Below are 26,830 nucleotides of genomic sequence, written 5' to 3' on the forward strand. Positions count from 1 at the left end.
TTTTAAGGGTATCAGCTTATCAAAACCATCACTGGAGTAGAATTTATGATTTTAAATAATAATGTATATGTGTGCCTCTTTGTAAGTCTGCCTATCAGGTGCCCAGCTGATTTCTAAGTGAGAATTGCCTATGTAATCAGGACCCAGGTGGTATCTGGGGGAAGAACTATAAAACTTGAGAAGCAAAATATTGAAAATTTGATTAAAATTACAGAAAATAAGCTGATTCTTTTAATGGCCCTTTCTGAGATAAAATATACAAGGTAATGATGACTCTTGTATTTATGTGATTATGCTGTCAGTTCCCTGCCCATCCTTGACCACACAATTACCCCCTCTAATTCCTCCCTTATCCCTGGCCTACATCCTGAAATTGAGAGCACTGGGTGTGTGGTAGCATCATGAGTCTCAGGAATGGTGTGAGCTTATCTGTTTTGCACTTTAGTTACTGGATAAAAAAAATAATAAATTTAATGGTTAGTAGTTATTTGGGGCCACATCAAGATGCCCCTACATCAAAATAGTTGTGTCATTCTGGCCATGTGGGAAAGTGGTTCCATCAAAATGTCATGTGTGGGCAAAGAGATTATTCTTGGGAGTTGGGGCGTTTGATAAAGGAAGAAGTTAATTCAGAATTGGAAGGATAGTTTTTGTTTTTTTTTTTTAAACCTCTTTACAACATAGTTACTTATATGCCACTCATGAATTACGGGCAAGGATTTATGTAACTCTGGAGGGAAAAAAAAAGGCCCAACTGTTCACAGCACTAGAAGAAAATCCTGAGCATTAGTATAACGCCACTGCCACCTTGTGGAAAGATTGTAGTTTGTTGTACTTATGAAAAAAGGCTGATATTACATTTATATACTGCTAATATTTTAAACCTTCTTAGTATAATAGCACTTTACAAAACCATGTATTTTTCTCTCTCTAATATTAATTAGAAAATTATACTCAGAAACCTCTGTAAAGAAGGTACATATTAAAAATGGAGAGGGAGTTTATTTTTAGGAATTAAAAATATTCACAAAATGACTAGAGTCTCAAAAGGTAATTTTATCTTAATAGCTTTTCTCAAGAAAAACTATAAACCTTTACAATGGACAAAGTATTCTCCAATGGGAGAGTTTATTGGTATAAAGGGTAACCAGAATATGTTGGATAATCTCCATTGTTTTGCTTTAGAATGCATTAATTTATACTTAAACATAAGTATCCTAGATATTGGATTTTATGGTATTTTAAACAAAATTATGAAGATATTGTGAATATATCCAGAGGTCTTTAGAATAGTTCTGTATGCATGGGGAAACCATTGCTTCCTCATTACATTTCATATGTTTCCTCCAGTTTCTCAAGGGGTAGACCTAACCAGGGTTATGGAGCATGCAGCTTCACTGGCTTTTGTTTGGAAAATTGAATTTTTTTCTTCTTAAATAGGGAATTGTGGTATTGAGGCTTTTCTGCTATTGGGTTATGTATGAAAAATTGGATGAAAAACTGCAGAGCCACAGACCTATTCAGAGTTTCATAGGCTGACTTAACAGCCACTGGCATGTGCGGTGTGAGAGGGGACCAGCTGCCAGGGAACAGTGGGTGGTCAGACGACAGCATTCTGTCATCACATATTCAGACAATACAGCCAGAAAGTGTCTGTCTGGGAGTGTGTGCTTTATGTGTAAAAGTGAGCAATTACTTCTAGGAAAACTATAAAATAAATAGTGATTGCTTATTTTTCTGAGAAAGAGAACAAATGAAACTGTTATACAAACTTCCAGAATATCACATATCTGCAATATTAAATGTCTCGTGGTTTTTGAACTAGATTTCACAGAGCTGTAAAATTACCCCAATACCCCCTAGTAGGGAGGCTGAGCTGGTTAGGTTCTGGATTTACCTCTGCAAAGTGCCTGGTCGAATATATTTGGGAAAACCTCCTCAGATTATTCTGAAACACAAAAGTGCTTGAGAACATGGCTCCAATGGCAGCTTTTATAAAGGGAACTGTTTGTGATGTTGTAAGTCACAAAGCACCATTATTGCATTTTCAATAAATATTGGTTCCAGAAACTTCTCTTATCTCCATTCTTCTATAAATAGGGATTCACTCACTTAAATTTGTCCTCATTTTTCCCCTGGATAGTTCCACTCCAGCCTTTGCTTTCCTGGCTGGGATAGACTGGTGCCAGTGCTGACTTTGGGTGGCAGTATGGATCTAGAGACATATTTGGAAAGGGGGATAAGGGAGCAGAGCCACCCCTCTCCACTCCCTGCCGGCAGGTCCCAGCACATGATGGTGGCCAGCTAGCTCCCACTACAGCTCTTATTTCCTCAGTCACAGATCTTATTCTAGTGTTCATCTGCTATGAAATCTGGTTTAAATCTAAATTATAGTCAATTGTAACTTGGTTTCTTATGAGCAGCTGACTCTCAAGAGGGAGATGGGAAGAGCTTGAATGAGCATGCTTAGTTATTAAACTCAAGTCATCTCCCCACTCTGGGTGGGGGGGCATAGGAATGGAGCTCCCTCAAAAGGAAAGAAACATTTTGAGTGGAGAGATGCAATATTTTACTATATGTGTCTTTTAGGAAGTTTCCGACACCAGATTTTTTAAATTCTGAGAGTCCAGTAAGAGTAAATGGCTATATTGAATGATGTTAATTAAAGAAGAATGAAAAGAAGGACTCAAAGTGCTACTGAAAGCAGAAATATCAGTAGAACAGAGGGAAGGGAACATGGGGAGAGTGCCAGGCGAATGCTCTACCTCTGAGCCACAATCCCAGCCCCAGCAGGGTACGAGTTAGGAGAGGAAAGAGTGATAGAGAGAAGGCACAAAGGGTCTGGATTCAGAAGGAACGGGTGGGAAGTTTTGGAGGCTGAGAGAAAAGTCAGGCTTGAAGCAGTTTCACATATGGCTGATGAAAGAGGTCGACAGCCTGAATAAGAATCAACGGCTCACCTTCCAGAGCATGAGCAGCATTGCCCATCCAGAATCGAGCTCTGGCATGTTGCAGGGGGAGATAGTTCTTATTTTATATTCATACAAAAAAAATCCATAAGGACTCAGAAAAGAAAAAGAGCCACATTATGACAGAAGACCTAGTACATTAAAGTGCAAACTTAAAATGAAGCCAGACTCCTAGTTTTAGAGATGTGGGGCTCTGTGGTTTGCATTTGACTGCCTGCCAACCAAAATTATGTAAGTGTTAACTGTTGGATAAATACAGAAGGACAGAAAAACCTACTATCCCTTTAATTTCACTATCTACTGATATAAATACTTCATAAATGGATCTCTTCTGTATTCCACCTGAACGAAGACAATATTAATGCTGACAAGATAGATGACCTCCCTTGATAATGATGAAATGACAGTGAATAAAAAGAAAATGACTTTTAATTTGGGGGTTAAAAAAAAAAAACAATCCCAGAATAGTCAACAGTCAAATGTTTATATTTGTCATAGGGGCATTTGCAGATAAGTAAGACGGCTGGCCACAAGGGCATCTCTGGATCTTGTTCTCAGAATGCTGCTGGGTTTCCTGCCTCGGTTGTCCCTTCAGGAGCTCTTAGAGTTGGTCTGCTGTTCCAGATTCCACCGAATGACTATTTCAGTGGCTTTATCTGCATGCCAGTGTTCACTGATTCACTTGTTCAGTAAATAACGATTGAGAGGTATTATCAGGGCCAAGAACCGTGACGAGTGCTGGTTCTACAGTGGTGAACAAGGTGGGCACGGTCCCTGCTCTTGCTGAGCTCCCAGGCAGGGCGAGGGACAGATATGTCAGTTTGGGGCTGCTTGACTTTTGAAGAGCCAGTGGTGTGCAGTGGAGCAGTAGCAGCACTAGTCATTTCCTAATTCTTACTAAAAAAAATAAGATCAGTGCTCTAAGAAGTAAAAGAGTAATGTAGCATGTTGTAAACTCTTCTCCATTACTATGTCAAATACAATTTCATGATTGATTTCCACTTTCATACTTAAACCAGGAAGCCTTGTACATTTGAGGATTGGATCCTTGGTGTGATTAAACACAGGTTTTGTGTGACACTTTCTCTGAATAGAAGTAATAGGCCCTTGTTCAGAATGGTTATCTCTTTATTTAAAACACCCTTTCCCAAAAGTATGACATGCTAAAATAGTACCTCACTTACGATACTTTGTATTTACATAGCATTTGAGAGTTTATGAGGCATTTGTATGTCATTTTGTTTGATCCTAAAACCTCTGAGTAATACAGAGCAGATGATATTTATCCCCACCTTCCAGAAGGGGAGTCTTAGGTTCAAAGCTGCTATTACTTATTTGAGGTCACAGAGCTAGGGCTATTTTCAGCAGTCAGGTCTATTTCTTTTTTACTTTTTGCCAGTATGTTGACTTGGATGGAAAGAAAAATTTAAATATATTCCCTCATTTGGTTCCTTCAATTCCTGTCAGTCAAAATAAAATCTGTGAATTACTTTTTTTCCTGAGTATTCGATGAATCAATTAACATGTAGTAATTATTTTCTAAATATCAGATAATTGCAGTATGTGGGATGGAAAAATAAATGAGATACAGTTTCTGTCCTTTAAAAGTCTCCATCTTATAGGAGAGAAACACACATTTGAAAAGTTCCTATGCAGCATGATTTATGCAGTAAATTATGCATGAACCTAGTGCTCTGGGTGCACCAAGGACCTGATGGTGGCCTGAGCCAAGGAGAGATGATAGATGAGGAAGGGGTTTAGAAGAGAAGTAGAAGACAATGTGGAGTAGAAAGAAGAGCTCATAAACATGATTGGACATTGGGAAATGTGCTTATTTGGGGACAAGCAAGTACTATTCCATTGGGTGAACTTAGAGGGAGATTGCTGATGATGAGGCTGTTAAATAAGGTGAGTTATTGTGGAAGTAAATCTTGTATACCCAGCTTAGAAATCTGGAATTATAGAGATGTTGAGAATATATTTTTGCTGAATGAAGAGGCCATTTTGAAAAAAAAAAAAGAAGAAGAAGAAGAAGAAGCCTGGTATTATACTGTGGGTGTTGGAAAACCATTGAACATACTAAACCAGAGTTTGGTGGAATCACATCTTTATTTGAGTAATTCTGTCTACAGTGGGAAAAATGGACTCATGGCGGGAAAAATCGACAGCATGGAGAACATTTAGGGGAGTGCTGAGTTCAAGGGCGTTACAGGAGCTTTGTCTAGGGCAGTGGCAGGAAGAGTGGAAAAGGATAGATTTAAGAAATGAAAGCTTTTCAGTGACGCACACCTGTAATCACAGCAGCTGGGAGGCTGAGGCAGGAAGTTTGCAAGTTCAAGGCCAGCCTCATCAATTTATGAGGCCCTAAGCAACTTAGAAAGAGCCTATCTCAAAATAAAAAGGGATGGGAATATGGATCAGTGGTTAGGTGCCCCTGGATTCAATCCCTGGTACCAAAACAAACAAACAAAAATGCTGTTCCATAAAGCAAGGCTTATGATGAGAACCAGTGTGGATGATGATTTTGTGACATACTACCTTTTAAAAGAATTATGGCTTTTTTCTTATCTGTTGCCTCACACATCATCATAACATGTAGTGATATGCAGTTATCAAGATATCATTTCCACTTCAGAGATTAAAAGGTTCACCATTAAAGATGGACAAACAGACCCATGATGTCAATAGGTTCTGTAAGACTCCCAGGAAGGCATAAGAGCCTTCCTGGAGCTTATATGATAAAGGAATAAGGAAACATATAGGGCAAAGAAAAATTCTCTGGGAGGATAGAATAGGCCATAGTCAGAAAAGATAGGGAGAAAGTGAGATATGTGTAAAATGTAGAGTATTGAAAATCCCCTGACCATTGCTCTCATCACACCAAATTCCATTCCCTAAAAAAGAAGTGAAAGGTCCTGCTGGGGCAAGACCAGTGGGAGCTAAAGATTTTTCTGGAATTTTTGAAGGCATCTGTAAAAATTATGAATCATACTGATCTTTGCACTTTACCACACCTATTTAATGTTCTCATCCAAAGCCAATAAATTGAAATTTACACTAATTAGATAAATCAGACAATAACTGATTTTTCAAAGATTTTTAGCTATACAAAAGGCTTCAAATGACTCTTTTTAAAGTTCATTCTCCTTGGGGCTTCAGAGTAGTAGTAGTATTCCATTTAAGCAACTTCAACCTGTGATACATAAGCATTTCTGAAAATTTAGATGAAATCCCTGAGTGCTCATGTATATGTGACTTAAAAGAGAAATTACTTTTATTTGCTCTAAACAAGGACCATAAAGTGAACAATTTCACAGCTTTAAGACATTGAACTACAGATGGTCTCAGAAAAGTAGCTGATGAGTTCTTTCAACTTTTAAAACCATTTAAGTTTATTATTTAAACTAAGCACTTAAAGCTTAATTTTTGAGGGCAAAAAAAGCCAAATTTATTTACTTTTTTTGTTTTTAGCATTTGGAAACTGAGTTATTGGATTGCAGTTAGTATCTCTATGGCTTTATTGATTTTTTTGAAAGGATCAGATAGTACTAAGCCAATATCTTCCAGGTTATATGACTAATTGTCCATTACATGTAAATGTTTCTAAGCCCATTTGTGAGGGGAGAGGTGAATTTATCCATCATCCTGGAAATTGTGAGGAAAACAAAATTAAAATATAAGACTTATTTTTTAACAGATTCTGAATAATAACTTCCTGATCATAACTATTTCTTTAATTTGTTAATAGCTCTAATTTGTTATTCTTGTTGACCACTAGTGTTGAATATAATGTTGTGATTTAAAACAATAATTCATTGTTTCTTCATTTGGTGTACTTATTTTGAAATTTGTGGAACCCCATTTTTCCCCATTTTTTTTCTTAACCACACTTTAATTACATGATTGTATGTGCTAGAGCTGTGACAAATTAATAATTTTTGTTATGCTTCTTTTATAAAAAGTATTTGTTTAGAGCTGGGGTTGTGGCTCAGTGGTAGAGCGCTTGCCTAGCACGCGTGAGACCCTGGGTTCAATCCTCAGCATCACATAAAAATAAATGAATAAAATAAAAGGCATGTGTCTATCTACAACTAAGAATATTTTAAAAAAACTATATTTAAAAAAAACTATTTGTTTAGCCATTTATAAACAGTAGTTTTATTTTAAGGATTAACTTTCATGTGAATCTTTTACATCACATTCCTTAGAGGAAAGCAAGAACATTTTTTCTCTTTTTCTTTTCTTTTTTTCAACATTTAAGATTAATGGTTTGTATGTTATAACACAGAGAAGTTTGTAAACCCACAAAGACAAGGACTCTGTCTTGCACATCTTCATATTCCCCATGCAATCTTCACACATTGCAGAAGATTGATCCATGCTTATACAAGATGAAAAAGGAACCTAAGAGATGTGTAGGAAAAAAACAAATTATTTGCCCTGAAAGTGACGACTTAAGGGACATCTCTGAATGAGCCATGCTCTTAAAATCAGTGCAGACAGACATATTCTGTCCCTTTGTCTGTCTTTCCCTAGCTTTTCCCCCAGGACAACCCCCCCCCCCCCAGGAGCACATGCAAAATTGTATACTGCTTCAGCTACTGTTTTGTACCTGGAAAGAAACAAGCTCCCTGCTCCCCACTGCTGAACCTAGAAACCTTAATATTACCTCTAGTCACCATTTCTTGTTTACTCACTGATAAAACTTCCCCTCAATCGGGTGCCCATGCTTTCTTGTTTTCTGATTTTTTTTCTTTTTTAAAAAACCAGTTTCTTTTTTTTTTTTTTTTTTATGAACACAGTGCCTTTATTATTTTTTTTAATGTGGTGCTGAGGATGGAACCCAGCGCCTTTCACAAGGTGAGCACTCTACCACTGGGCTATAATCCCAGCCTCAAATTCAGTTTTTTTAAAAAAATTTTTAAATATATTTTTTTTAGTTGTCAATGGACCTTTATTTATTTATTTTTATGTGGTGCTGATAATGGAACCCAGTGCCTCACACAGGCTAGGCAAGTGCTCTACCACTGAGCCACAACCCCAGCCCCCCAAAATTCAATTTCTTTACAGATCATCTTACACTATCACTCAAAGTTTTTAAGTTCAACTCCACAGCTTTATTCAGGGAGGCCCTATGATGTGTCTCCTAATGTGTTAGATGGTGTTGGTTTAAAAATTGGTTGGACACAGTCCTTATGAAGGCCACAGCCTCCTGCAGTCATAAACATGTAAAAGGATGTCATTTGGTGTCTTAGGTGCTATTCCACAGATACAGAAGGGAGTGCTTTAGAGGGGTGAAGGTGGGAGGGGCTGCTTCTTCCTGGAGCTCAGCTGGGACCCTTTACAGGGCTGTAGTACTGGAAAAGAGTTGAGATGACTAGGAGATTTCAAGACAGAGAAACTGAGGAGAGAGAAAGGGGCAGAGAAAGCAGCATGGAGAGAGGCAGGCAGTGGAAAGCATCCTGTTCCTTCTTCTGTGATACCAGTGGGACTTGAGGCTTAAAGCAAAAGAGAACCAACCAATGCCTTTGAGCAGTGAACAATATAAGCTTTTATTTTAGAAAATTACCTTAATAACCACATGGAGAATGAAGTGGGTTATTTGTGCTTTCTCCTAACAATGCTTCTATAACATACATAGACCAAACATTAACTTTTCTACTTCATTGCCTCAGACAGAACTTTACAAAAATCTCAATACACACACTTCCATAGGTTGAATTTCCAAATGATTTCTTCTTTGGGTAAGTAGGTTTTCACAACATTTTAACACTCTGCCTTTAAGGATCCTAGGTTCTCTACTCTGGGTAACCTCAGATGCTCTAGCACTTCAGCAATGTCATTCACTGTGTGACTCTTCCAAGGCCACCCTGACAGTTACAAGAGGATTTTCCTATATCTCTCCTCCAAGAGTCTTGAAGTAAAACCATATTGAGCAGGCATGTCTGTTTGGATATCTTAAACATTATCAGGGGGAAAATAAAGAATTCATGTGTGAATGAATCTGAGCAAATATTTGACAGAAGTGAAACTGATTTATAGGAACAAAAGCTTGGTACTGTGTAATATGACAAAGTTCAAAGTTGCTCCTTGAGTCAAGGCCAAGGTGAGCCTTCATATGACCTTGGTGATCACCTACAGTTGGGTCCAAAAAGCAGCCCTGCTGTAGTTGCCAGGTGGAACTTCACTTCTCAACCTAGCAAGACAGTTCCTCTGGGATATTCAGTGTAGTTTCCTTTTCTCTCTTGTTACTAACTTCCCCAGATTAAATGGTACTGATACTGCTCCCTTTTAAAAGAGTTTTTAGCCTCTATTCCAAGGACCTTCTGGACTATTTATCTGTGTCTTAAAATCTTTTTATCTTTTTATTGTGGTTTAAAACATAACATTCACCATCCTAAGCATTTATAAAGGAACATTTCAGTAGTGTTAAGTATAGTTACCTTGCTCTTTGATGTGATCAATCTGTCTATCTATCTAGGTACTAGGGATTTAACCCAGGGGCATTTAGCCACTGAACCACATCCCTAGCCCTTTTTATTTTTTTATTGTGAGACAGTGTCTCACTAAGTTGCTTAGAGCCTCGATAAACTGCTGAGGCTGACCTTGAACTTGTGATCCTTCTGTCTCAGCCTCCTGAGCTTCTGGTATTACAGGAGTGTTCCACAGCATCCAGCTAATCTTTTTATTTTTAAACTAACATTTCGTATTACTTTCTGATCAGGTGAATGATTATTTTTATTTAATGGATCAAGTCTCGATTTTCACACCTCTTTTCTTATTTTCTTGCAACATTCTCTTTTTAATCATAAAAGGTTTTTTTTAAATCAAGATTTTTTTCTTTTAAAAAAGAATAACTCTCTGAAAGCACTCATTGGTACTTTAATAATACAATCTTTGATACTTCCTACTGTAGTTTCTTTGTATTTCTTCCCATGTTCTCTTTTAACCTCTCTACGTACTGCCCTTTTATGAATCACAAGAGTACACTTTAGGAAGCAACAAACCATGAAACTAGATAGGACACGGAGACACTAAACTGCCATTTGGTTATTTGAGGTAGTCGAGGTGTAGGTGATAAGAGCTTCCTCAGTCACAGAGTGAAAATAACATGTCGCCCTGAGGTTTGCACATCTGTAGTCATGGAAGATAAACTAGGACAAAACAAAGCCACAGGATGAAAATATTATATTTTCAAATGTGTTGAAGGAATTAGTATTTTAATTCAAATTAATTTTTCTTGGGGCAAGGTTTTCATTGTCATAAAACAACATTTTTCTTTAATGCTACTGGGAAGAACAACAAATACATATGACTAGGTAGTATGTCTTTAAATATCATATTTCCAAAATGTATAAATAAGCATATTTAAATGTTCAAGTTAGGTAATACCTGTGTATTTTAGAATATGTTTGATTATGAGAAGTAATAATTAACTACTTCTAAGATCCCAACAGAAAATTGGAACCCCAAACATTTTAGTTGTTGCTCTCTAATGTCTTAAAGAATATTAAATCTTGCTGTTTCAAATGCAATTAAAAACTATTAAGCTAACTGAAGAGAAAGTTAAAGAAATTAGTGTTTGCTACTCATACCCATATTAAGGCCTGATTTATTAAAAAGAAAAAAAACAAAAACAACCAATAAGTCATCCAGCCTGATGTGTGAAGGTCATCATTTTTAGTTATGGTGAATTCAGAAAATTCATGAAACCTTTAAAATTGTATGTAATTTGTAGTGTGTAAGTGTGTGCATTCTGGAGAGGTAGTTTTCATAACTTTCATTAGATCCTAAAAAGAGTTCTTGATCCAACTACAGTTACAAGCCATTGTTTCAGAGGTTACTTTGCCTGTTTGCATGCAGACCCCAGCTCACAACTAGATTTTGTTCCAGAAATAGTTTGTTTATGACCTGGTTATTTGGAACTTAGAACACATTTTTTTTTCCATGAAAGAAATATAGAAAGTACCTTGGGTTCAAATAGTGTCTCTAAATATTATAGAACCTTCATGATGGAAATGCAAATGAGGCAGATCCAGACTACAAGTGGTTTACAATCCAGTCTGGGGTGAAGGCAATATATAACTGATCCTCAATTGAGTGTAAATTCCTAATTTACCCATTACCTTCTCATTCAATTTTTTTGTACCTGTATCAGGATTAATTCCCTTTTGCCATTACAGCTTCGGTTTACAAGTGGGGGAGAAGGGAGCCCTTTGCTGTCTGAGTTTCAGTAAGAAAGAGGACAGAGTGTATTCTCTCAGTAGGAAGGCATGACCATGACATCTATGGAGAGGCTGGTATTAGAATTTGAACAAATATTGATCATGTGGTTTCTTTCTTTCTTTTCTAGTTTTGGTATTGGGGATTGAATTCAGGGGTGCTGTACCAACGAACTACATCCCAGACCTTTTTTTTTTTTTTTTTGAGACCTTGTTTTGCTGAGGTGCTGAGGCTCTGAGGCCGGCCATGAACCTGCTTTGTCCTCCTGCTTCAACCTCTGGAGTTGCCGGGATTACATGCATGTGCCACCATGGCTGGCATATGATGTGGTTTCCATGTAAAAATGTATTCCTAATTCTTTTTTTTTTTTGTACTGGAGATTGAACCCAAGGATGGTTAACCACTAAGCCACATCTACAGTATTTTATTTAGAGGCAGGGTCTTGCTGAGTTGCTTAGGCCCTTGCTAAGTTGCTGAAGCTGGCTTTGAATTTACAATCCTCCTGCCTCAGCCTCCCGAGCTGCTGGGATTATAGGCATGTGCCACCTGCCTGGCCTGTACTCTTAGTTCTTACTTGGTACCCAGGTTCCTGGGACTCAGCACTTCAGCCCTTAGAGCTTCATTAATGGCCTCTGTGACTGGCAATGAATGGAGATTCCACAGCAGGGACACTACCTCTGAGAAGTCCTTTTCATAAGTAGCCAGAATAGCCAGAATAAGGACCTTTCTATGGTGACAACCATGTGTGTTTGAAGTGTTCATATATCAGACTTTTCTTTCTGAGGTATAGCATGAAAATTAGGTTCTTGATGAGAGCCATGATAATTCTTTCTGGCTAGGCTGCATGATTTCTAGCAGAAATTTCATGTTGTTTTGTTGACTGAAGGGAGAAGCTAAGTGATGGAAGAAAACAGGAAGCAGAATGAGGGGGGTGAGTGCTTCAAGATGTCATCCTGTGAGATTCGGCATCTCATCATGCTACTTCAAAAAAGACTGTCTTTTTCCATAATTCTTTTTTTTTTTAAAGAGAAAGAGATATTTTTTTAATATTTATTTTTTAGTTTTCGGTAGACACAAATCTTTATTTTATTTTTATGTGGTGCTGAGGATTGAACCCAGTGCCCGTGCATGCCAGGCAAGCGTGCTACTGCTTGAGCCACATCCCCAGCCTTTTCCATAATTCTTAACATGTTATCCAGCTCCAGGGAGAGCTTTGGAGACTAGCCTACTAGCGTATCTTGCTGTTGTGTACAATGTGGGAACATGGCTTAAGAATGCATCCACTTTTGTCCTTTTTTTTTTTTTTTTTTAGTTTAGGCGGGATAGATTGGACTCAGGGGCACTCAACCACTGAGCCACATCCCCACCCCTATTTTGTATTTTATTTAGAGACAGGGTCTTACTTAGTTACTTAGTGCCTTGCTATTTGCTGAGGCTGGCTTTTCAATCATCCTGCTTCAGCCTCCTGAGCTGCTGGGATTATAGGCATGTGCTACCATGCCTAGCTGCATCCACTTTAATAAGGATAAATAAATAGGGGTTACTTTGAATTCAGAGAATATAACAAAGACTAAGTATATTTTGGGAATAAATTTGAATTTACAGTAAGAATTATAATTACTTTAGCCAAGTAATTTTGAAAGATATGTTTTTTATAGCATCTTTATTTATTTCTTGGAAGATATCTTTTGATTGACTCAAATGTCTCTGACTCAAGACCATATAAAATAGCATAGTATTTGCATATAATGGATGCATATTCTCCCACATACTTTAAATCATGTCTAGATCACTTACACAATATAATACAGTGCAAATGCTATGTAAATAGTTGTATTTTTAAAGGAATAATGGCGAAAGTTTATTCATATTCAGTATATGTGCAGTTTTTTCCAAATACTTTCCATCTGTGGTTGGTTGAATACAAAGATAGGTAACTCATAAATACAGGATTCCAACTAATTGATTGAGATGATGTGCAGTTAAACTCTACCCTAGCTGTGGTTCTCCATAATGGCAAACATAAGAATTACCTGGAGCATTCCGAAATTCCTGATACCTGGTTTGCACCTCACACTAATCAAATCAGAATCTCTGGGAGTGGCACCCAGCAATCAGTACTTTTAAAACTTATGATAATTTGGATTTATATTCAAGGTGAGAATAAATTTGGGAATAAGTTTGAATTTACAATAAGTAAAATGTTCCCTGCCCCAGTCTATTCTTACTCCTTGTGCCTTGATCTCTTTTATGGGTACAATTTGAAGATCCATGATGAGGTTCTTTTCCCCTGGGGAATTTCCTGTTGTCTTTCCTTAAACTTTTCAAGAACCTAAGTCCCATTGTGTAATTTAACTCTAGACATCCCCACCGTCTTAAAAAGTATTCCTGAATTTTCTAGTCACACATAAGGCAGGAAGGAGGGACATGCACAGCAACCTTTGACTTATGCTTCTCTTAAAACATTTTGCACTATGATTAGTTATTTGGAAACAAATAGCTCTGATGTGGCAGCATCTGAGATATGACAGCACAGTTTCATCATAAAATGAAATTAGGAGCACTTGTGTGTTTCTCTCTGGGTTTTTAGAGGTGGGGTCTTGGGGGCCTAGATCTTCAGCCCCCACTCCCTGGTACAGCACTGGGAAGATATTAACATGTGGGCTGTTAGCAGTTGAGTAGGTTAGTGCACGGTTCCCACTTGCCTGGGATTTCAGAATGAGGGCTTCTGTGATTGGGTTAAAAGTGTTCCCCAGGAGGCTGTCACTGCAAATGGGCTCATTTTTTCACCAGCTTGCTCTAGTATATGTCAGTCTTCCTCCTCATTGTACTATTTAAGGAGCATGAATCTTGAACCAGAATTTTTATTGCTCAAACTGTTTACCTTCCCTATCAGTCCCTTTCTCAACCCAGTCTTTTGCACCTGGTTGCTCCAGCCAAGTGCATATGGATTTTTTTCTCTGTTTTTTTCCTCCTCTCTTTTGTCCTTCATGTATATTGGTATGCCAAGTGGATGCTGCCTCTATTTCTCTCCATCTCAATGAATGATGCTACCACCCAACCCCAATGTCTGTCTGTTGTCTCTCCCCTGCCCTTCTATAGCAAACTCCTAATTGTTCTTCCACTTCTTTTCACACCCATTTCCCCATTGTTGCTCCTGCTTCAAATTTTTCACTAGCTTTTTGCACTTAGGATAAAAAGCAGACGCCTGTCGTGACCAGCATACCCTGGCTCTTGTCTCCTGTAACATCATCTCTTGATACTCTCCATCTACTGTAGCTGTTATTTGCCTTGACAGTGGCCTGTGAACACTTATTTACTTCTTCCAAGAAGCTCTTATAATTTGATGCTTGGGAAATACTCCCTGAACTTAATAGCATAATGATATCATAATAATAACACTCTCTGCCACTTATTGAATGTTTTCTGTAACCCAGACAGTGTGCTAAGTGCTCCACAGACATTATCTTATTATGAAATTAGATGCAACAAGCTTGTGAAGTTGGTATCTGTCTTCCCAATTTTTGGAGAGGAAACTGGGGCAGAGAATTGGAGTGACTTGCCTAGGTTCATACTGTTAGCATGTGGGGGAGCCTGACTGGAAGCCTGACTATCTGATTCTAAATTGCTCTTTGGTTCTGAAGTGTCAGAAGTATTTTATTACCATTAAACTTGAAATGATTTCACGATTCTTGGAGGACAGTCTTAGAGCAAGCTCTAGAAGAAATCTCTCATTGAATTTGGAAGGAAACCTTAAAATATAAGTTAATTACTTTATTGGAGACAACAAACTTCTCAATATTTTATGTCACTGACAATAAGAGACAGGAGGGTGTGAAAGTTGCAAATAAACTCTGTAATCAAACAGATGGCATTTAATCTCAGCATCTGCCATTCATTCATCTAGATCTCGTCATATGTGCTAGCTAGACAATGTTCTTGGCACTTGAGGTACATCGGTGCTCGATCCATTGGGATGATTTAAAACTTTGTTTCTATCAGCTGTTTTGGTCTTGGAGGTTCACTATAGCATTATTATTCTTTTATTGAATTCACTATAAATCTGAGCCATCTTGGACCCCAACCAAATGGGCTATGTTTGAGCTAGTCTTGTGACACGTCCCTTAAGGACACTCTTACAGGAAGGCTCTAGTGTAGTTCGCTTTCTTCCTTCCTCCCTTTCTCCTTTTCTTCCAATTAAAATGAAACATTAAATTTAACTTTATTAGATGTAATAAACTCAGGGACTTTATATTCTAATAGGGGTAGCTCAATAAACATAATAAATGAGTAAATTACATTATACTTCAGAAGATGGAAAGTACTTTGTGGGGGTGGATAATAAGATCAGGATGGGGAGATATGGAGCACAAGAGCAATTGCAGCATTAAACAGGCGGTCAGTGAGGTGGGTCTCAATGAGAAGGTCCAGACTGGAAGGAGGTGAAGAAATTAGCTAGGTAGATATTGGAGGGAAGAGCAGAACAGGAGGAGAGAGGGCCTAGAGCCCAGGTCTAAGGAAGAGCATGCATGCCCATTTCAAAGTGGCCATTTTGGATGGAGAGGATTGAGAAAAGGTGGGACTGGATGATGTCAGGGAAGTTCCACGTATTTCATTGGTGACAATGAAGAGAACTGACATTTTTAAAAACACTTAGCAGGATCCCTGTCTAGTCACAGAGCCCTGCCTACCTCTTTGAGCAGTATCTCCTGCTGTTCCCCCCTGCAGACACTTGGCTGCATTTCTAACAGGGAGTTCCTTAAAGAATCACCAATGTCCATACTGTTTTAAACTTTTTACTTTTGCACACACCTAAAATGCCCTTCCCTTTCCCATTTTTATTGTGACACACTCTTTCAAGATGCATGGTGGAGCCTTGCTCTGGGAGGATCTCTTTGACTCCCTCTGAGGTGAGCTGATGTTCCCCTCTCTGGGCCACCATGCGTAGTTCTTATATGCACATTTGTTGTATAACTAACATTTAACGAACACTTACTATATGTCATGGACTAAGTTGTTACGTGTTAGTTATTTATTTCCTGCGCCAACCTTGTAAGGTATGTCCTGATGACATTCCTATTTTATCGCTGAGTAAATATAAACATGGAAAAGTTTAGTAAGTTGTCTAACAAGATCCAGCTACCTGTGATGATAGGAATTAAACACAAGTTTTCTGGCTCCAGAGCCCATGTGCTTTCCTAATCATTATATATACTGCACCTCTACCATATTTACTATATACTAGACAACATGTGTATCACACTGTATTACAAATGTTAGTTTGTGTGCCTGTGTCTTTCATTACCGTTTGTGAATTCTTTGAGGGAAGAGAACCATGTTGAATTCATGATTGCTCTTTGGGACTTTGCTCACATGCTCCCTTGATTCAGCTGTGATGAGAGAAACATTCTCCTGTAATTTGTAAGACATGAAAAATATTATTCAAAATGTTAATGATTTTGCATCATTGATTCAGAATTGCATTTGGTTTTAGTTTTCATTTTAATTGTGCCATTGTGCTTCTCTTTCCACCCAGACCAGTATCAAAGAAGGACAGCTATTGAAGCAAACCAGTTCTTTCCAAAGATGGAAAAAGCGTTACTTCAAACTTCGAGGCCGGACACTTTATTATGCAAAGGACTCCAAGGTAATTCAAGTGAATACTAGTTTTAAGGAATTGAGATTGTGGATATATTTAAAAATTTGATTGTATAAGCTGTTTTTGTCTTGTAGCCTCATGGTAGCATGAGCCTACTTTTGTATGGTGTTGGTAAAAATGTGATCCATCTTGGACCTCATCCCTAGGAGGTCAATTTCAGTCAGCCCTATACATATCCCTGAGAATCATCTTATAGGAAAGTTATAGTTCATCTGTCCTTGCCCTTCCATTCCTTCCTTCCAATTAAAGTAAAATATTAAATATAATTTATTAGCTATAATAAACTCAAATTGTTGGTTTCTCTAATTTTCTTTTGCTTTTTACTTTTAAACCTTTTTCTGGGGGCTGGGGATGTGGCTCAAGTGGTAGCGCGCTCGCCTGGCATGCGTGCGGCCCGGGTTCAATCCTCAGCACCATATACAAGCGAAGATGTTGTGTCCGCCGAAAACTAAAAAATAAATATTTAAATTCTCTCTCTCTAAAAAAAAAAAAAAAAAAAAACCTTTTTCTGCCCACGAAGGGAGTTGTTAACAGTTTCTTCTCATTGTTGAGAAGAGGCATAAAGGTGATAATGCAAATCGAGTGCATATATAATACTTGGCACAAAATAATTACTCTATTATAGTAGCAAGAAGAATGAAAATCATATTGAAATAAAATCAAGACAACATAAATTTTATGTAATAGTTGAGTTAAATAATAATGCATTCTTGGAAGAAAAATTTGTAATAAAATGTCCCCATTAAAACTGAAATTATAGTATTATTTAAAAAATAAACATTAAGATTTTTTGCTACTGTGCCAGTTGGATAATCCCATTTAAAAAAAAAAAAAATACATGTTCCTGATAAAGTTGTATACCAGGAGATAAAAACACACAAACCCAATACTTAGCTTATGCAGCTATAATAGAAGTAATAAAAAAATACTTATGTAGGACTAACCAAATAAAATAATCTTATTTTTAAAGTCAGGATATTCAAGGTCATCCCTGACCTGGCTCCATTCTGACTTCCTGTTTGTCTCTAGAGGCACTCTTTGACAGCCTTCAACCTTTGGGCCTATGTTTTCTATCTACAGAATGATTCTCCCCTTTCTCCCCTTGATGAAACCCTCTGTTTTCTTTATTGTCTCCCTCAAATAGGCCTTATCCCATCATTCATTCAGTTTTTTTTTTCCCTGGAGAACCCAATTTTATTGTGTCTTTTCTCTTCCACTTTTAACAATGTCTCTTACATTATAATTGGTTTTGTCTGTTTTGTCTCCTGTGCTAGATTGTAAATGTCTGCCAGTCAGTGAGCATCTTAGAATTAGAATGATTGAATGGGAGCAGAGTACTATAACCCTGTGGAAATTGGGGATGGGGAGTGGAAGCTATCAGAGAAGAGTGACCCTTATGGCTGCATGTATGTGTAGTTCAGTGGTAGAGGGCTTTGCTGATGCATGAGGCCCTGGATTTAGTCCCCAACACCACAAAAAGGGTTAGGAGGTACTTTTTTCCCCCAGTTAATAGAGGTGCACTGTTATGCCATCCTTCTTCATTCTGAAAAACAGAATGAGTGTGAACAGTGACTAACTCATTTTGAATCAGTTCATTCCTCTTTTCTATGGAACATTTGCCACTTAACACTGGTTAAAATGGTGTTTAAGAGTGTAAAAGAAACACATCTTCTTGCAGAGCACATTCACTGTCTTATTTGGACACACGTTATAAATGAGGAAAATAAGACTGAGAATGTTCAGTAAATCACCATGACCTCGAACCAGAATTAATTCTCAATTCTCACTTAGCAGACCTGGGAGCAATGATTTGGCCTTTGCCTGCCTGGCAGTGTTGTTACAAGCTTGTGAGTATATGTCTGTGTGTGCATGCACAGCAAACTCCATAGGTTCTCTATAAGTGGTAGCTATTGTGCTTTCAGGGAGTCCAGCGAATTTGCATTGGAAGATTGTCCTGGGGGTTCTCTAAAGTTCTTTTCAGTTTAGGATTTATGGCTCAGTTATACTTTATGGTTTCATTCATCCATCCTTAGAAGAAATTGTAAGATATCACTCATTTAATTTTTTCTTCATTTTCTGGTCCTTATTCTTGACGTAGCTTTCATAGTAAAATGTATGGGAGAGCATGGGGCTAAGTTTTACTTAATATGTTTGTCTTCTTTTTTCATTAACAGTCTCTGATATTTGACGAAGTTGACCTCTCAGATGCCAGTGTAGCTGAAGCAAGCACAAAAAATGCTAACAACAGCTTCACGGTATGGACATATTCTATTAACTCCCTATGCAAAGGGTGTAAAATGGTCTTTCCTGAGTTTATATAGATGCCCAGTTCAGTTATCAACAGTGTGTCAACTTATGTGTGTTGGGCTTTTTATTAAAACAAGAAAATCTGATAAGTACATTGTACATTCTAATACCAAGTATCATTGTACATTCTAATACTCAGTATTATTCATGATCAATTAGCCCAGTAAACTTGGGTTTAATTGTTTTTTTTTTTTGTTGTTTTAATTTTAATTTTAGTGCTTTAAATTAATACTTCGATTAATTCCATTGTCATTTGAATATGTAAAAACTTTGTTACTCATCAACAGTCTTAAAAATAATATTTTCTCCTTCTCTCCCGTTTTTACTCCTGTTGCTGTTGTTCAGGAAGTTGCCACAGTTCAGGCCTTCATTTCTTCTCACTTAGTTCATTCATTCAAGAGCTGTTTAAGAGGTGTCTTCTGTTCCAGTTTCTTCTTTTCCGATCACAAATGACTTCTTTTTAAAAAAAACTGAACTTGTTCCCCATTGCATGTATAGTACAACCCCAACTCAGAGGGAAAGCCTTGTAATATCCTGCCTCAGCCTCACAGAGTTCCTGACATTATTGGTCCTTATGCGTCCCACCCCTGGGGCAACTTCTGCCTGAGCTTTTCCTGTTCCCTTGACTTGAATGATTCCTCCTCCTTCTGCAGCTGTTGAAATCCTATCAGTTCTTCAGACTTATTCCAGGTATCCCATTCTTCTTTTATTTCTTTAATTCAAAAAAATATAAATTGAGTGGCTACTGTGTGCCAGGCACTAATGCTAAACACAAGAAACTCAGAGATGTATGTATATGCGTCTGTCTATAATTTCCCTTCAGATCTTCACAGTTCAGTGAAGCTCATGTGGGGTCCCATTTATAACTGCACATTCCTTAGCTCCCCTAAGATGCTTTGCTTCTGTCACACTCCCAATCCCCACCCCGAGAAGCCACTACCACTGCTGACACTAGTGGGCTATGTCCATCCTCTGGGCATGCCACGGCAGGGGGGACAGCCAGATAAACAAATACAGAGAGCTCTGTAGAGGGAGAAGTGAGGGATGGAGGTGAGTGCTGGTAGAGGGAAGGGTAAGGGAGGAAGCAAACAAATTCAGATTTAGTCTTATTGATTTATGGGCATGAGGGATAATTCATAGTGTAAATATTCCTCTCCCTCTCCCCCTTCCCCAGGGAGAGTTTAGTTTAAGAAGAGGAAAGCCCAGAATAGAATCCTGGGAAAATGTTAAAATGTAAGATCTGAGCAGTGGAGACTGAGAGCTTTCTTAAGTAAAGGAGAGCTGGGAAGGAGTGATGTTATAAAAACCCAAAGGGGGACCGTTTCAAGATGGAAGTTGTAGAGGGTCAAGTCAAAGAACTGAAAAGTGGTGATTGAATTTGTGAACTCATTTGCCTTGTTGACATGAGTTGCTTTGGTGGAGGGGTAGCACCCACTTGGCTACTCTAGGAATGCAAAGTAAAAAGGCAGACAGAGCTAGCTTTTTTCTAAAGCTTGGCTGTTAAAAGGATGACAGGTACAGCTAAAAGAATGTCTAGGGTGGAAGAGAGTTGTGGTTTTGTTGTTCTTTTGCTTTGTTTTTAAAGAGGGTTTTGAAGAGAGGAAAAAACTGGTGGAACCAAGTGTCAAAGACTCAGGACAGAGAGAGACTAATTAATTGATGGAGCAAAGTCATCAAGTAAGGTGAAGGGCTCAGGCCTCAGAGCACAGGTTAAGAGCTAGCACTGAACAGGGCAGGAAGGCTTTTGGAGGCCTGAGGCTCTTGTACGTCAATCCCAAATACTACCCTGTTCTCAGTGAAATTGAAGGCTAAGGGTATCTGCTGTGAGAGTTCAGGAAGGTTTGGAATGGCTTCTACAGAGCATTGAAAATGAACAGAGATTACTAAGTAGTCAATAGAGTCCTGCAAAGATTAAAGAACCCTTTTTGTAATGTTCCTAATCCCTATGCTTATTAAATATTCTTTAAATGACATTAGAGAACAATTGAATTGATCCAAGTTGGTGGTTTATAGGTCATTTTGGACAGAAAGAGAAAGGGATTGCTGGGTGTTTGGGGGAATGAATAATTCATCCATCTTTCCCCCCTCTGCATTCTCAGCTTTGGAGAATAAAATGCAAGGTAGTCAGATACTACTTTGTTGTTTCCAGTTCCTATTGAATTCAGGGCTTCTCAAAAATTGTTGGAGGCCTAAGGTGGAAATGTGGCTCATTCCTCCTTCCTCCCCGGTGAAGGAATGGGAGGGTGGAGGAAAGAACCTCGAAGCCCTACCATCTAGATCAGCCACTTGTTTCCCCTGGGGAAGAAACAGTAGTTCTGTCCTCTATAGGGACTTGTGGAGGTGGGGACAAGGGTTCCCCCTAACAGGGAACCAGAGTTAATCTGAAAGAGGGTTTCAAATTTGAAGAATGGGATAATTTTAGGTGAAGACAAGGTCTAGGGCTTGGATTAAAGGCAAGGGGAACTGAAGAAGCTGAGTTTGGGGAGGTTTTCATATTTTTTCTACATAAAGCTCTTTCTTGTCCTCAAACTATGTGTGGTCTCTCCTGTTATATGTTTCTTATAGAATCTACATATTGTGCTTTATGCTTAGCTAAGCATGTATTTTTATTACAAGCTCTGCTAGACCTTATAAATATTGTTGATTTTAATTAATAAGTTGAGAGTTCTTTTTTTAGGCTTGGGAAGACTTGTTTTGTTGAAATATTTTCAAGAAGTTTCTTCATTCAGCCAAATGTTATTTCTGAAGTTTGCCCTCCTAGAAATGTAGGGACTAATACTTTTTGCAGATTGCTTAGGGTTTTTACAGCAAATGGATCTGATAAAACATTCAAGGGTGTAAAATGGAGAAAAAGGCATGTTCTCAACTGATAATTGACTATCTTCCCTGTCTTTAAATATTTAAATATCCTGCCTTTCTAGATTATGGTGCTGTTATTTTAGCTATTGTAGGTCAGAGGTTAATGTTGAGGCGTGATAGTGTCATGTCTGAAGAATCCAGGGATGGCCAAATCCTGCTTCTTTATAGCTGTCCCTCTTCTGCTTGAAGTCCCTCAGGATGATCTACTGATGAGGATAGTAGGATGTGGAAAATCTATAAATAGTAAGTAGAAAATAGACAACTTATGTTTTGCCTGAAAATCCACTGCTGAACTCTATAAAATGGGTTCCAGGGAGCAGGGTAGCAACTGGCCTAACCCAGTAGCTGCTCAGAATTATCTACTGCTTTTGATTGGTATGAGCAAATCACTGAAGCTAGTCCCACTGCGAGTGGAAGGGACTTAGACAACAAGACAGTAGTGTCACAGGATTTGTAGGCATGATTTAAAATGTATATACAGCATGACTTATTTTCCTTTCTTCCATAGTCTCCCTCTCCCAACTTGAGTTAATAATTGTCTTGTTTTTCAGTTGTCTAAATCATCTAGGGTATTGTATTAGTTTTCTATGACTATAATAAACTACTACAAACATAGTGGCTTATAACAAAGCTCATTTATTTCAAAATTTCTGTAGGTTACACAGCATAGTCAGGTTTCTCTTCTCCAGATCTTACAATATTGAAATAATTGTATATAATAAATTCAAACATGTACACACACACACAAATACAAACCAGTTTTTAATTGTCTTCAATTGGGCTACTTTTGATCACAGTTTAATTTTGTGGTTTTGAGGATCTTCTGCAGTAGGTAACAACAAACCTGCTAACATTTAAGGCATTTGTGAAGTTAGGTGGCATTGATGGGAGTAGGGAATAGAAAGGGACAATCCCTACTCTCCTTATGGTCATTTTACGAGTATTTAGGTTTATGTTCATTAATTTACTTGTAGTTTAAGTTCTACCATGACATTTTCTATGATTGTGAGGGTCTTTATATATTATTCTTTTTTGTTACGCATTACAAATTATTTTCCTTTTAGTTGAATGATATCTATATGGTGTTTTGGAGTTTTCGTTTTCATTATAACATTTTCTCATTAACACCCCTATGCTGTATGTGAATGTTGTCTTTTATAATCACCTGAAAAGAATTGATTTCCCCTGGGTCACACTGGTGCCACCTGGGAAAGGGCTCCAGACTTCCCGATGGCCAATGTAGGGCCCTTACCTATCACGCAGCATTCCTTCCACCTTATACTATGATTTTTACATCTGCTTTTCTTTTTTCTCTCTTTTCTTCCTCTCTCTCTCTCTTTTTAATTCATTGGCTTTTATTTATTTTTATTTGTTCTTTTTAGATACAATTACAGTAGAATATATTTTGACATAGTATACATATATGGAGTATAACTTATTCTATTTAGGATCCCATCGTGTGGTTGTACGTGATGTGGAGATTCACTGGTGGTGTATTCATATATGAACATAGGAAAGTTATGTCCAATTCATTCCACTATCTTTCCTATTCTGTTCCCCATCTCTTCCTTTCATTACCCTTTATTTAATCCACTGAACATCTTTCCTTCCATATCCTGTGCTCTCTTTGTCTTTTTCTTGCTAATCAGGAGTGTATATGCCCATTTTTTAAATTTATTAAATTGCAGAGGATAGGAGCTCAGATTATGAAGTCAAATAGCCTCGATTTGGATCTTGGCTCAGCCAGTTTTGTGGCCTTGTACATATTTATTAGCACTTTAAATTCAAGTTTCTCACCTGTATTGAGGATAACAATAGTATCTGCTCCTTAGGGTTATGAGGATCAAATCAGTTGTGAGAACACACTAAACTACTTAGTGTGGTGATCAGCACATGCAGTTTAACTAATGTTCGTGGCTATTACTATCCTGATTGTGTCATCCTTCTATTTCCTTCACAAGTAGCACCATGTTGCCAAATTCTAAAAGTTTGGGAATTTTGAAGGAATGTGTGGATGAACTTTCTTTTTTAAAAATTCTTTTATTCTAATTTGTTATATATGACAGCGGAATGCATTACAATTCATATTACACATATAGAGCACAATTTTTGATATCTCTGGTTATATACAAAGTATCTTCACACCATTCCTGTCTTCATACATTTACTTTGGATAATAATGTCCATCTCATTCCACCATCATTTCTAACCCATCCCCCCTCTCTTCCCCTCCCACCCCTCTGCCCTATCTAGAGTTTGTCTATTCCTCCCATGCTCACCCTCCCTACCCCACTATGAGTGAGCCTCCTTATGTCAGAGAAAATATTCAGCATTTGGTTTTTCGGGATTGGCTAACTTCACTTAGCATTATCTTCTCCAACTCTATCCATTTACCTGCAAATGCCATGATTCTATTCTCTTTTATTGCTGAGTAATATTCCATTGTATATATATACCACATTTAAAAAAATCCATTCATCTCCTTGGTCTATACCCAAAGGACTTAAAAACAGCAGGGACACAGGCAATCAATGTTTATAGCAGCACGATTCACAATAGCTAAATTGTGGAACCAACCTAAGCAAACTGGATGAACTTCCTTTTGAGAAAACATTTCATCTTGCCTGTCTTTCAGAGTCACAGTTAAGATCTATTTCCATGTTCATCTCTTATTTAAAAAGTATTATTGGGAAAAACAATCCTTCAGTAATGAGTGAAATAATTGTACCTTATTAGGTAAATGTTTTTTGTTAAAGAAGAGCTTTTCAATGATTTGAATGGCACCACAGGCTATGTGTTCAACTTCAAAACCTGCTATTCAAATAGCTGTTTTCCTTAAAATTTTTTTCCCTTAACTTTTAGTGGAGATTAAACTAAACTTTAAACAAAAGAGTCATTTTAAAGGAAGTATTGTATTGGCATTGTTAAAACTTCTTATGGAAGTTTGCAGAGAAAGTAGCATATGTATTTTGTGTGTTTGTTTAACTAAGAAAGAATCATAGGTCATTTATTTATTTAACCATCCCTAGTATTTTCAGTGTGCAGGCTGCAGGGGTATATATGTGAAATCTCACAGTTACTGCACATCTGCACTCTGAGGGATGTGCAGTAACATGCAGGCACTATGTGAGAGTTCTTATTTTTAAATCTAAATGAGCACTGGAACCAAGAGCCATTTCAGTTCAGGGGTCACTTGCCCCAACAGATATAATGAAAATTGATTAGCATTTGATTATGATTCTTCCTGGGAGGTTTTAAAAAGAACTTAAAAGAAGCCAAAATGCAAAGAGAACATACTCTTCCCGCACATAACATGCCAGAAATCATGCATTCATAGTATCATTTAAGTGAAAAGGCTGGGTATTAATGGGAGGGAAGAAAATGTTCTTAAGAATTTGTTTCTTTAATGGTTACTTCTGTTTATTGTATTTTTCCTTTTAGTTTTCTCTCAGTTGACATAGTTCAGTTCATCTCTCTGAAGAGGGACATCAAATCCTTTGAACCCAAGAAAGTGTCAGTTTGCTTTTATCCATTAATAGCTCAATATTTAGTTTCAAAGGAAGTAACTAAAAGTTATTTTCTTTTCATATTATTTGTCACTGCACATCACTCAAAAGGTATTTGTCACCCAAATAAGTAATTACTTAGAATAACAAGTTGCCTATCTTATTTGGTAATATTTGTTGGAACTACCATGTTCTTGTTCTAACTGCTTTATACCTGATAATTAATCTAATGCTTTATTATCAGTCCTATAAAGTAAGAACTACTATAATTTCCATTTGATAGATGTTTTTGCTGTTGTGACCAAGAGACCTGACAAGAACAATTTTAGAGGAGGAAAGTTTCTTTGGGGGCTTGCAGTTTCAGGGGTCTCAATCAATAGACAGCTGTCTCCATTTGGGGCTCAAGGTCAGACAGAACATCATGGTGGAAGAGTGTGGCAGATGGTACCAGCTCAAGACATCACACCAGGAAGCATAGACTCCACTCAAATACAAAATATATACCCCAAAGCCACACCTCCAGTGCCCACCTGCTCCAGCCACACTCTACCTGCCTTCAGTTAATCCCATTAGGGGATTAGTTCACTGATTGGGTGAAGGCTTTTATAACCGAATCATTTCACCTCTGAATGTTCTTGCATTATCTCACACATGAGTTTTTGAGGGACACCTAATACCTAAACCATAACAGTAGATGAGGACTCTGAAACAGAGAGGCTAACAGCTAATATATGGAATAACTGAAGTCTGACCCATCTAGGTCATGTGCCCTCAATCCTTACTCTTGACCACTTTGCAACCCTGCCTCTTTATTCTGAAGCTTTAGATAAATGTGGTTCTGATAATATTGCATTAATTGTTTTTTCCTGGCTTCTTTGTCTTTTCTGCTTCAAAACAATGATAATCTTAGACTGCATTATCAGATGTATCAAAAGCACTCGCTGGTCTGACCACAAATCTATAATATTATATTATATTCTTGGCACTGTATCTTATAGAAGAATATTGGCTAAAGAGCTCACAGAGGAAGGTAACCAATATTATAAAAAGGTCTGGGAATTATGGGATCCATTGGCATTATAGGACACTTTTTATTTTAAAGATTTGGGAAAATGTGACAAGTATCTTTTTAATATTCGGGGAATTGCCTTGTATGAGAAGCAGTAGATTGGTTTTGTGTTACTGCCACATGCAGTACAAAGACCTGTGGTTGAATTCACGAGAGAGACAATTTCAGCTCAACATAAAGAACTTTCTAACTTACACCATCTGATAGAACAGGCCCCTTGTGAGGTAATGACCCTGCC

The 26,830-nt window shown here is 37.7% G+C and overlaps 1 protein-coding gene across 4 annotated transcripts in view; it reads left to right on the plus strand.

The window, feature by feature from the left end:
- Positions 1-26,830, plus strand: part of Dgkh (diacylglycerol kinase eta) — a 192,534-nt gene that overhangs the window by 69,997 nt on the left and 95,707 nt on the right. For all 4 annotated transcript variants that reach the window (XR_011707375.1, XM_027928977.2, XM_027928978.2 and 1 more), the window contains exons 3-4: positions 16,729-16,839; positions 19,026-19,106. Coding sequence is in view for 3 of the 4 variants with exons in the window: in XM_027928977.2 (XP_027784778.1) it covers positions 16,729-16,839; positions 19,026-19,106 (192 nt within the window). In the remaining variant the exon portion in view is untranslated. The remainder of the gene's footprint in view (positions 1-16,728; positions 16,840-19,025; positions 19,107-26,830) is intronic.

This window comes from Marmota flaviventris, chromosome 4 (genome assembly GCF_047511675.1).
Source record: "Marmota flaviventris isolate mMarFla1 chromosome 4, mMarFla1.hap1, whole genome shotgun sequence".
NCBI lineage: Eukaryota > Metazoa > Chordata > Mammalia > Rodentia > Sciuridae > Marmota > Marmota flaviventris.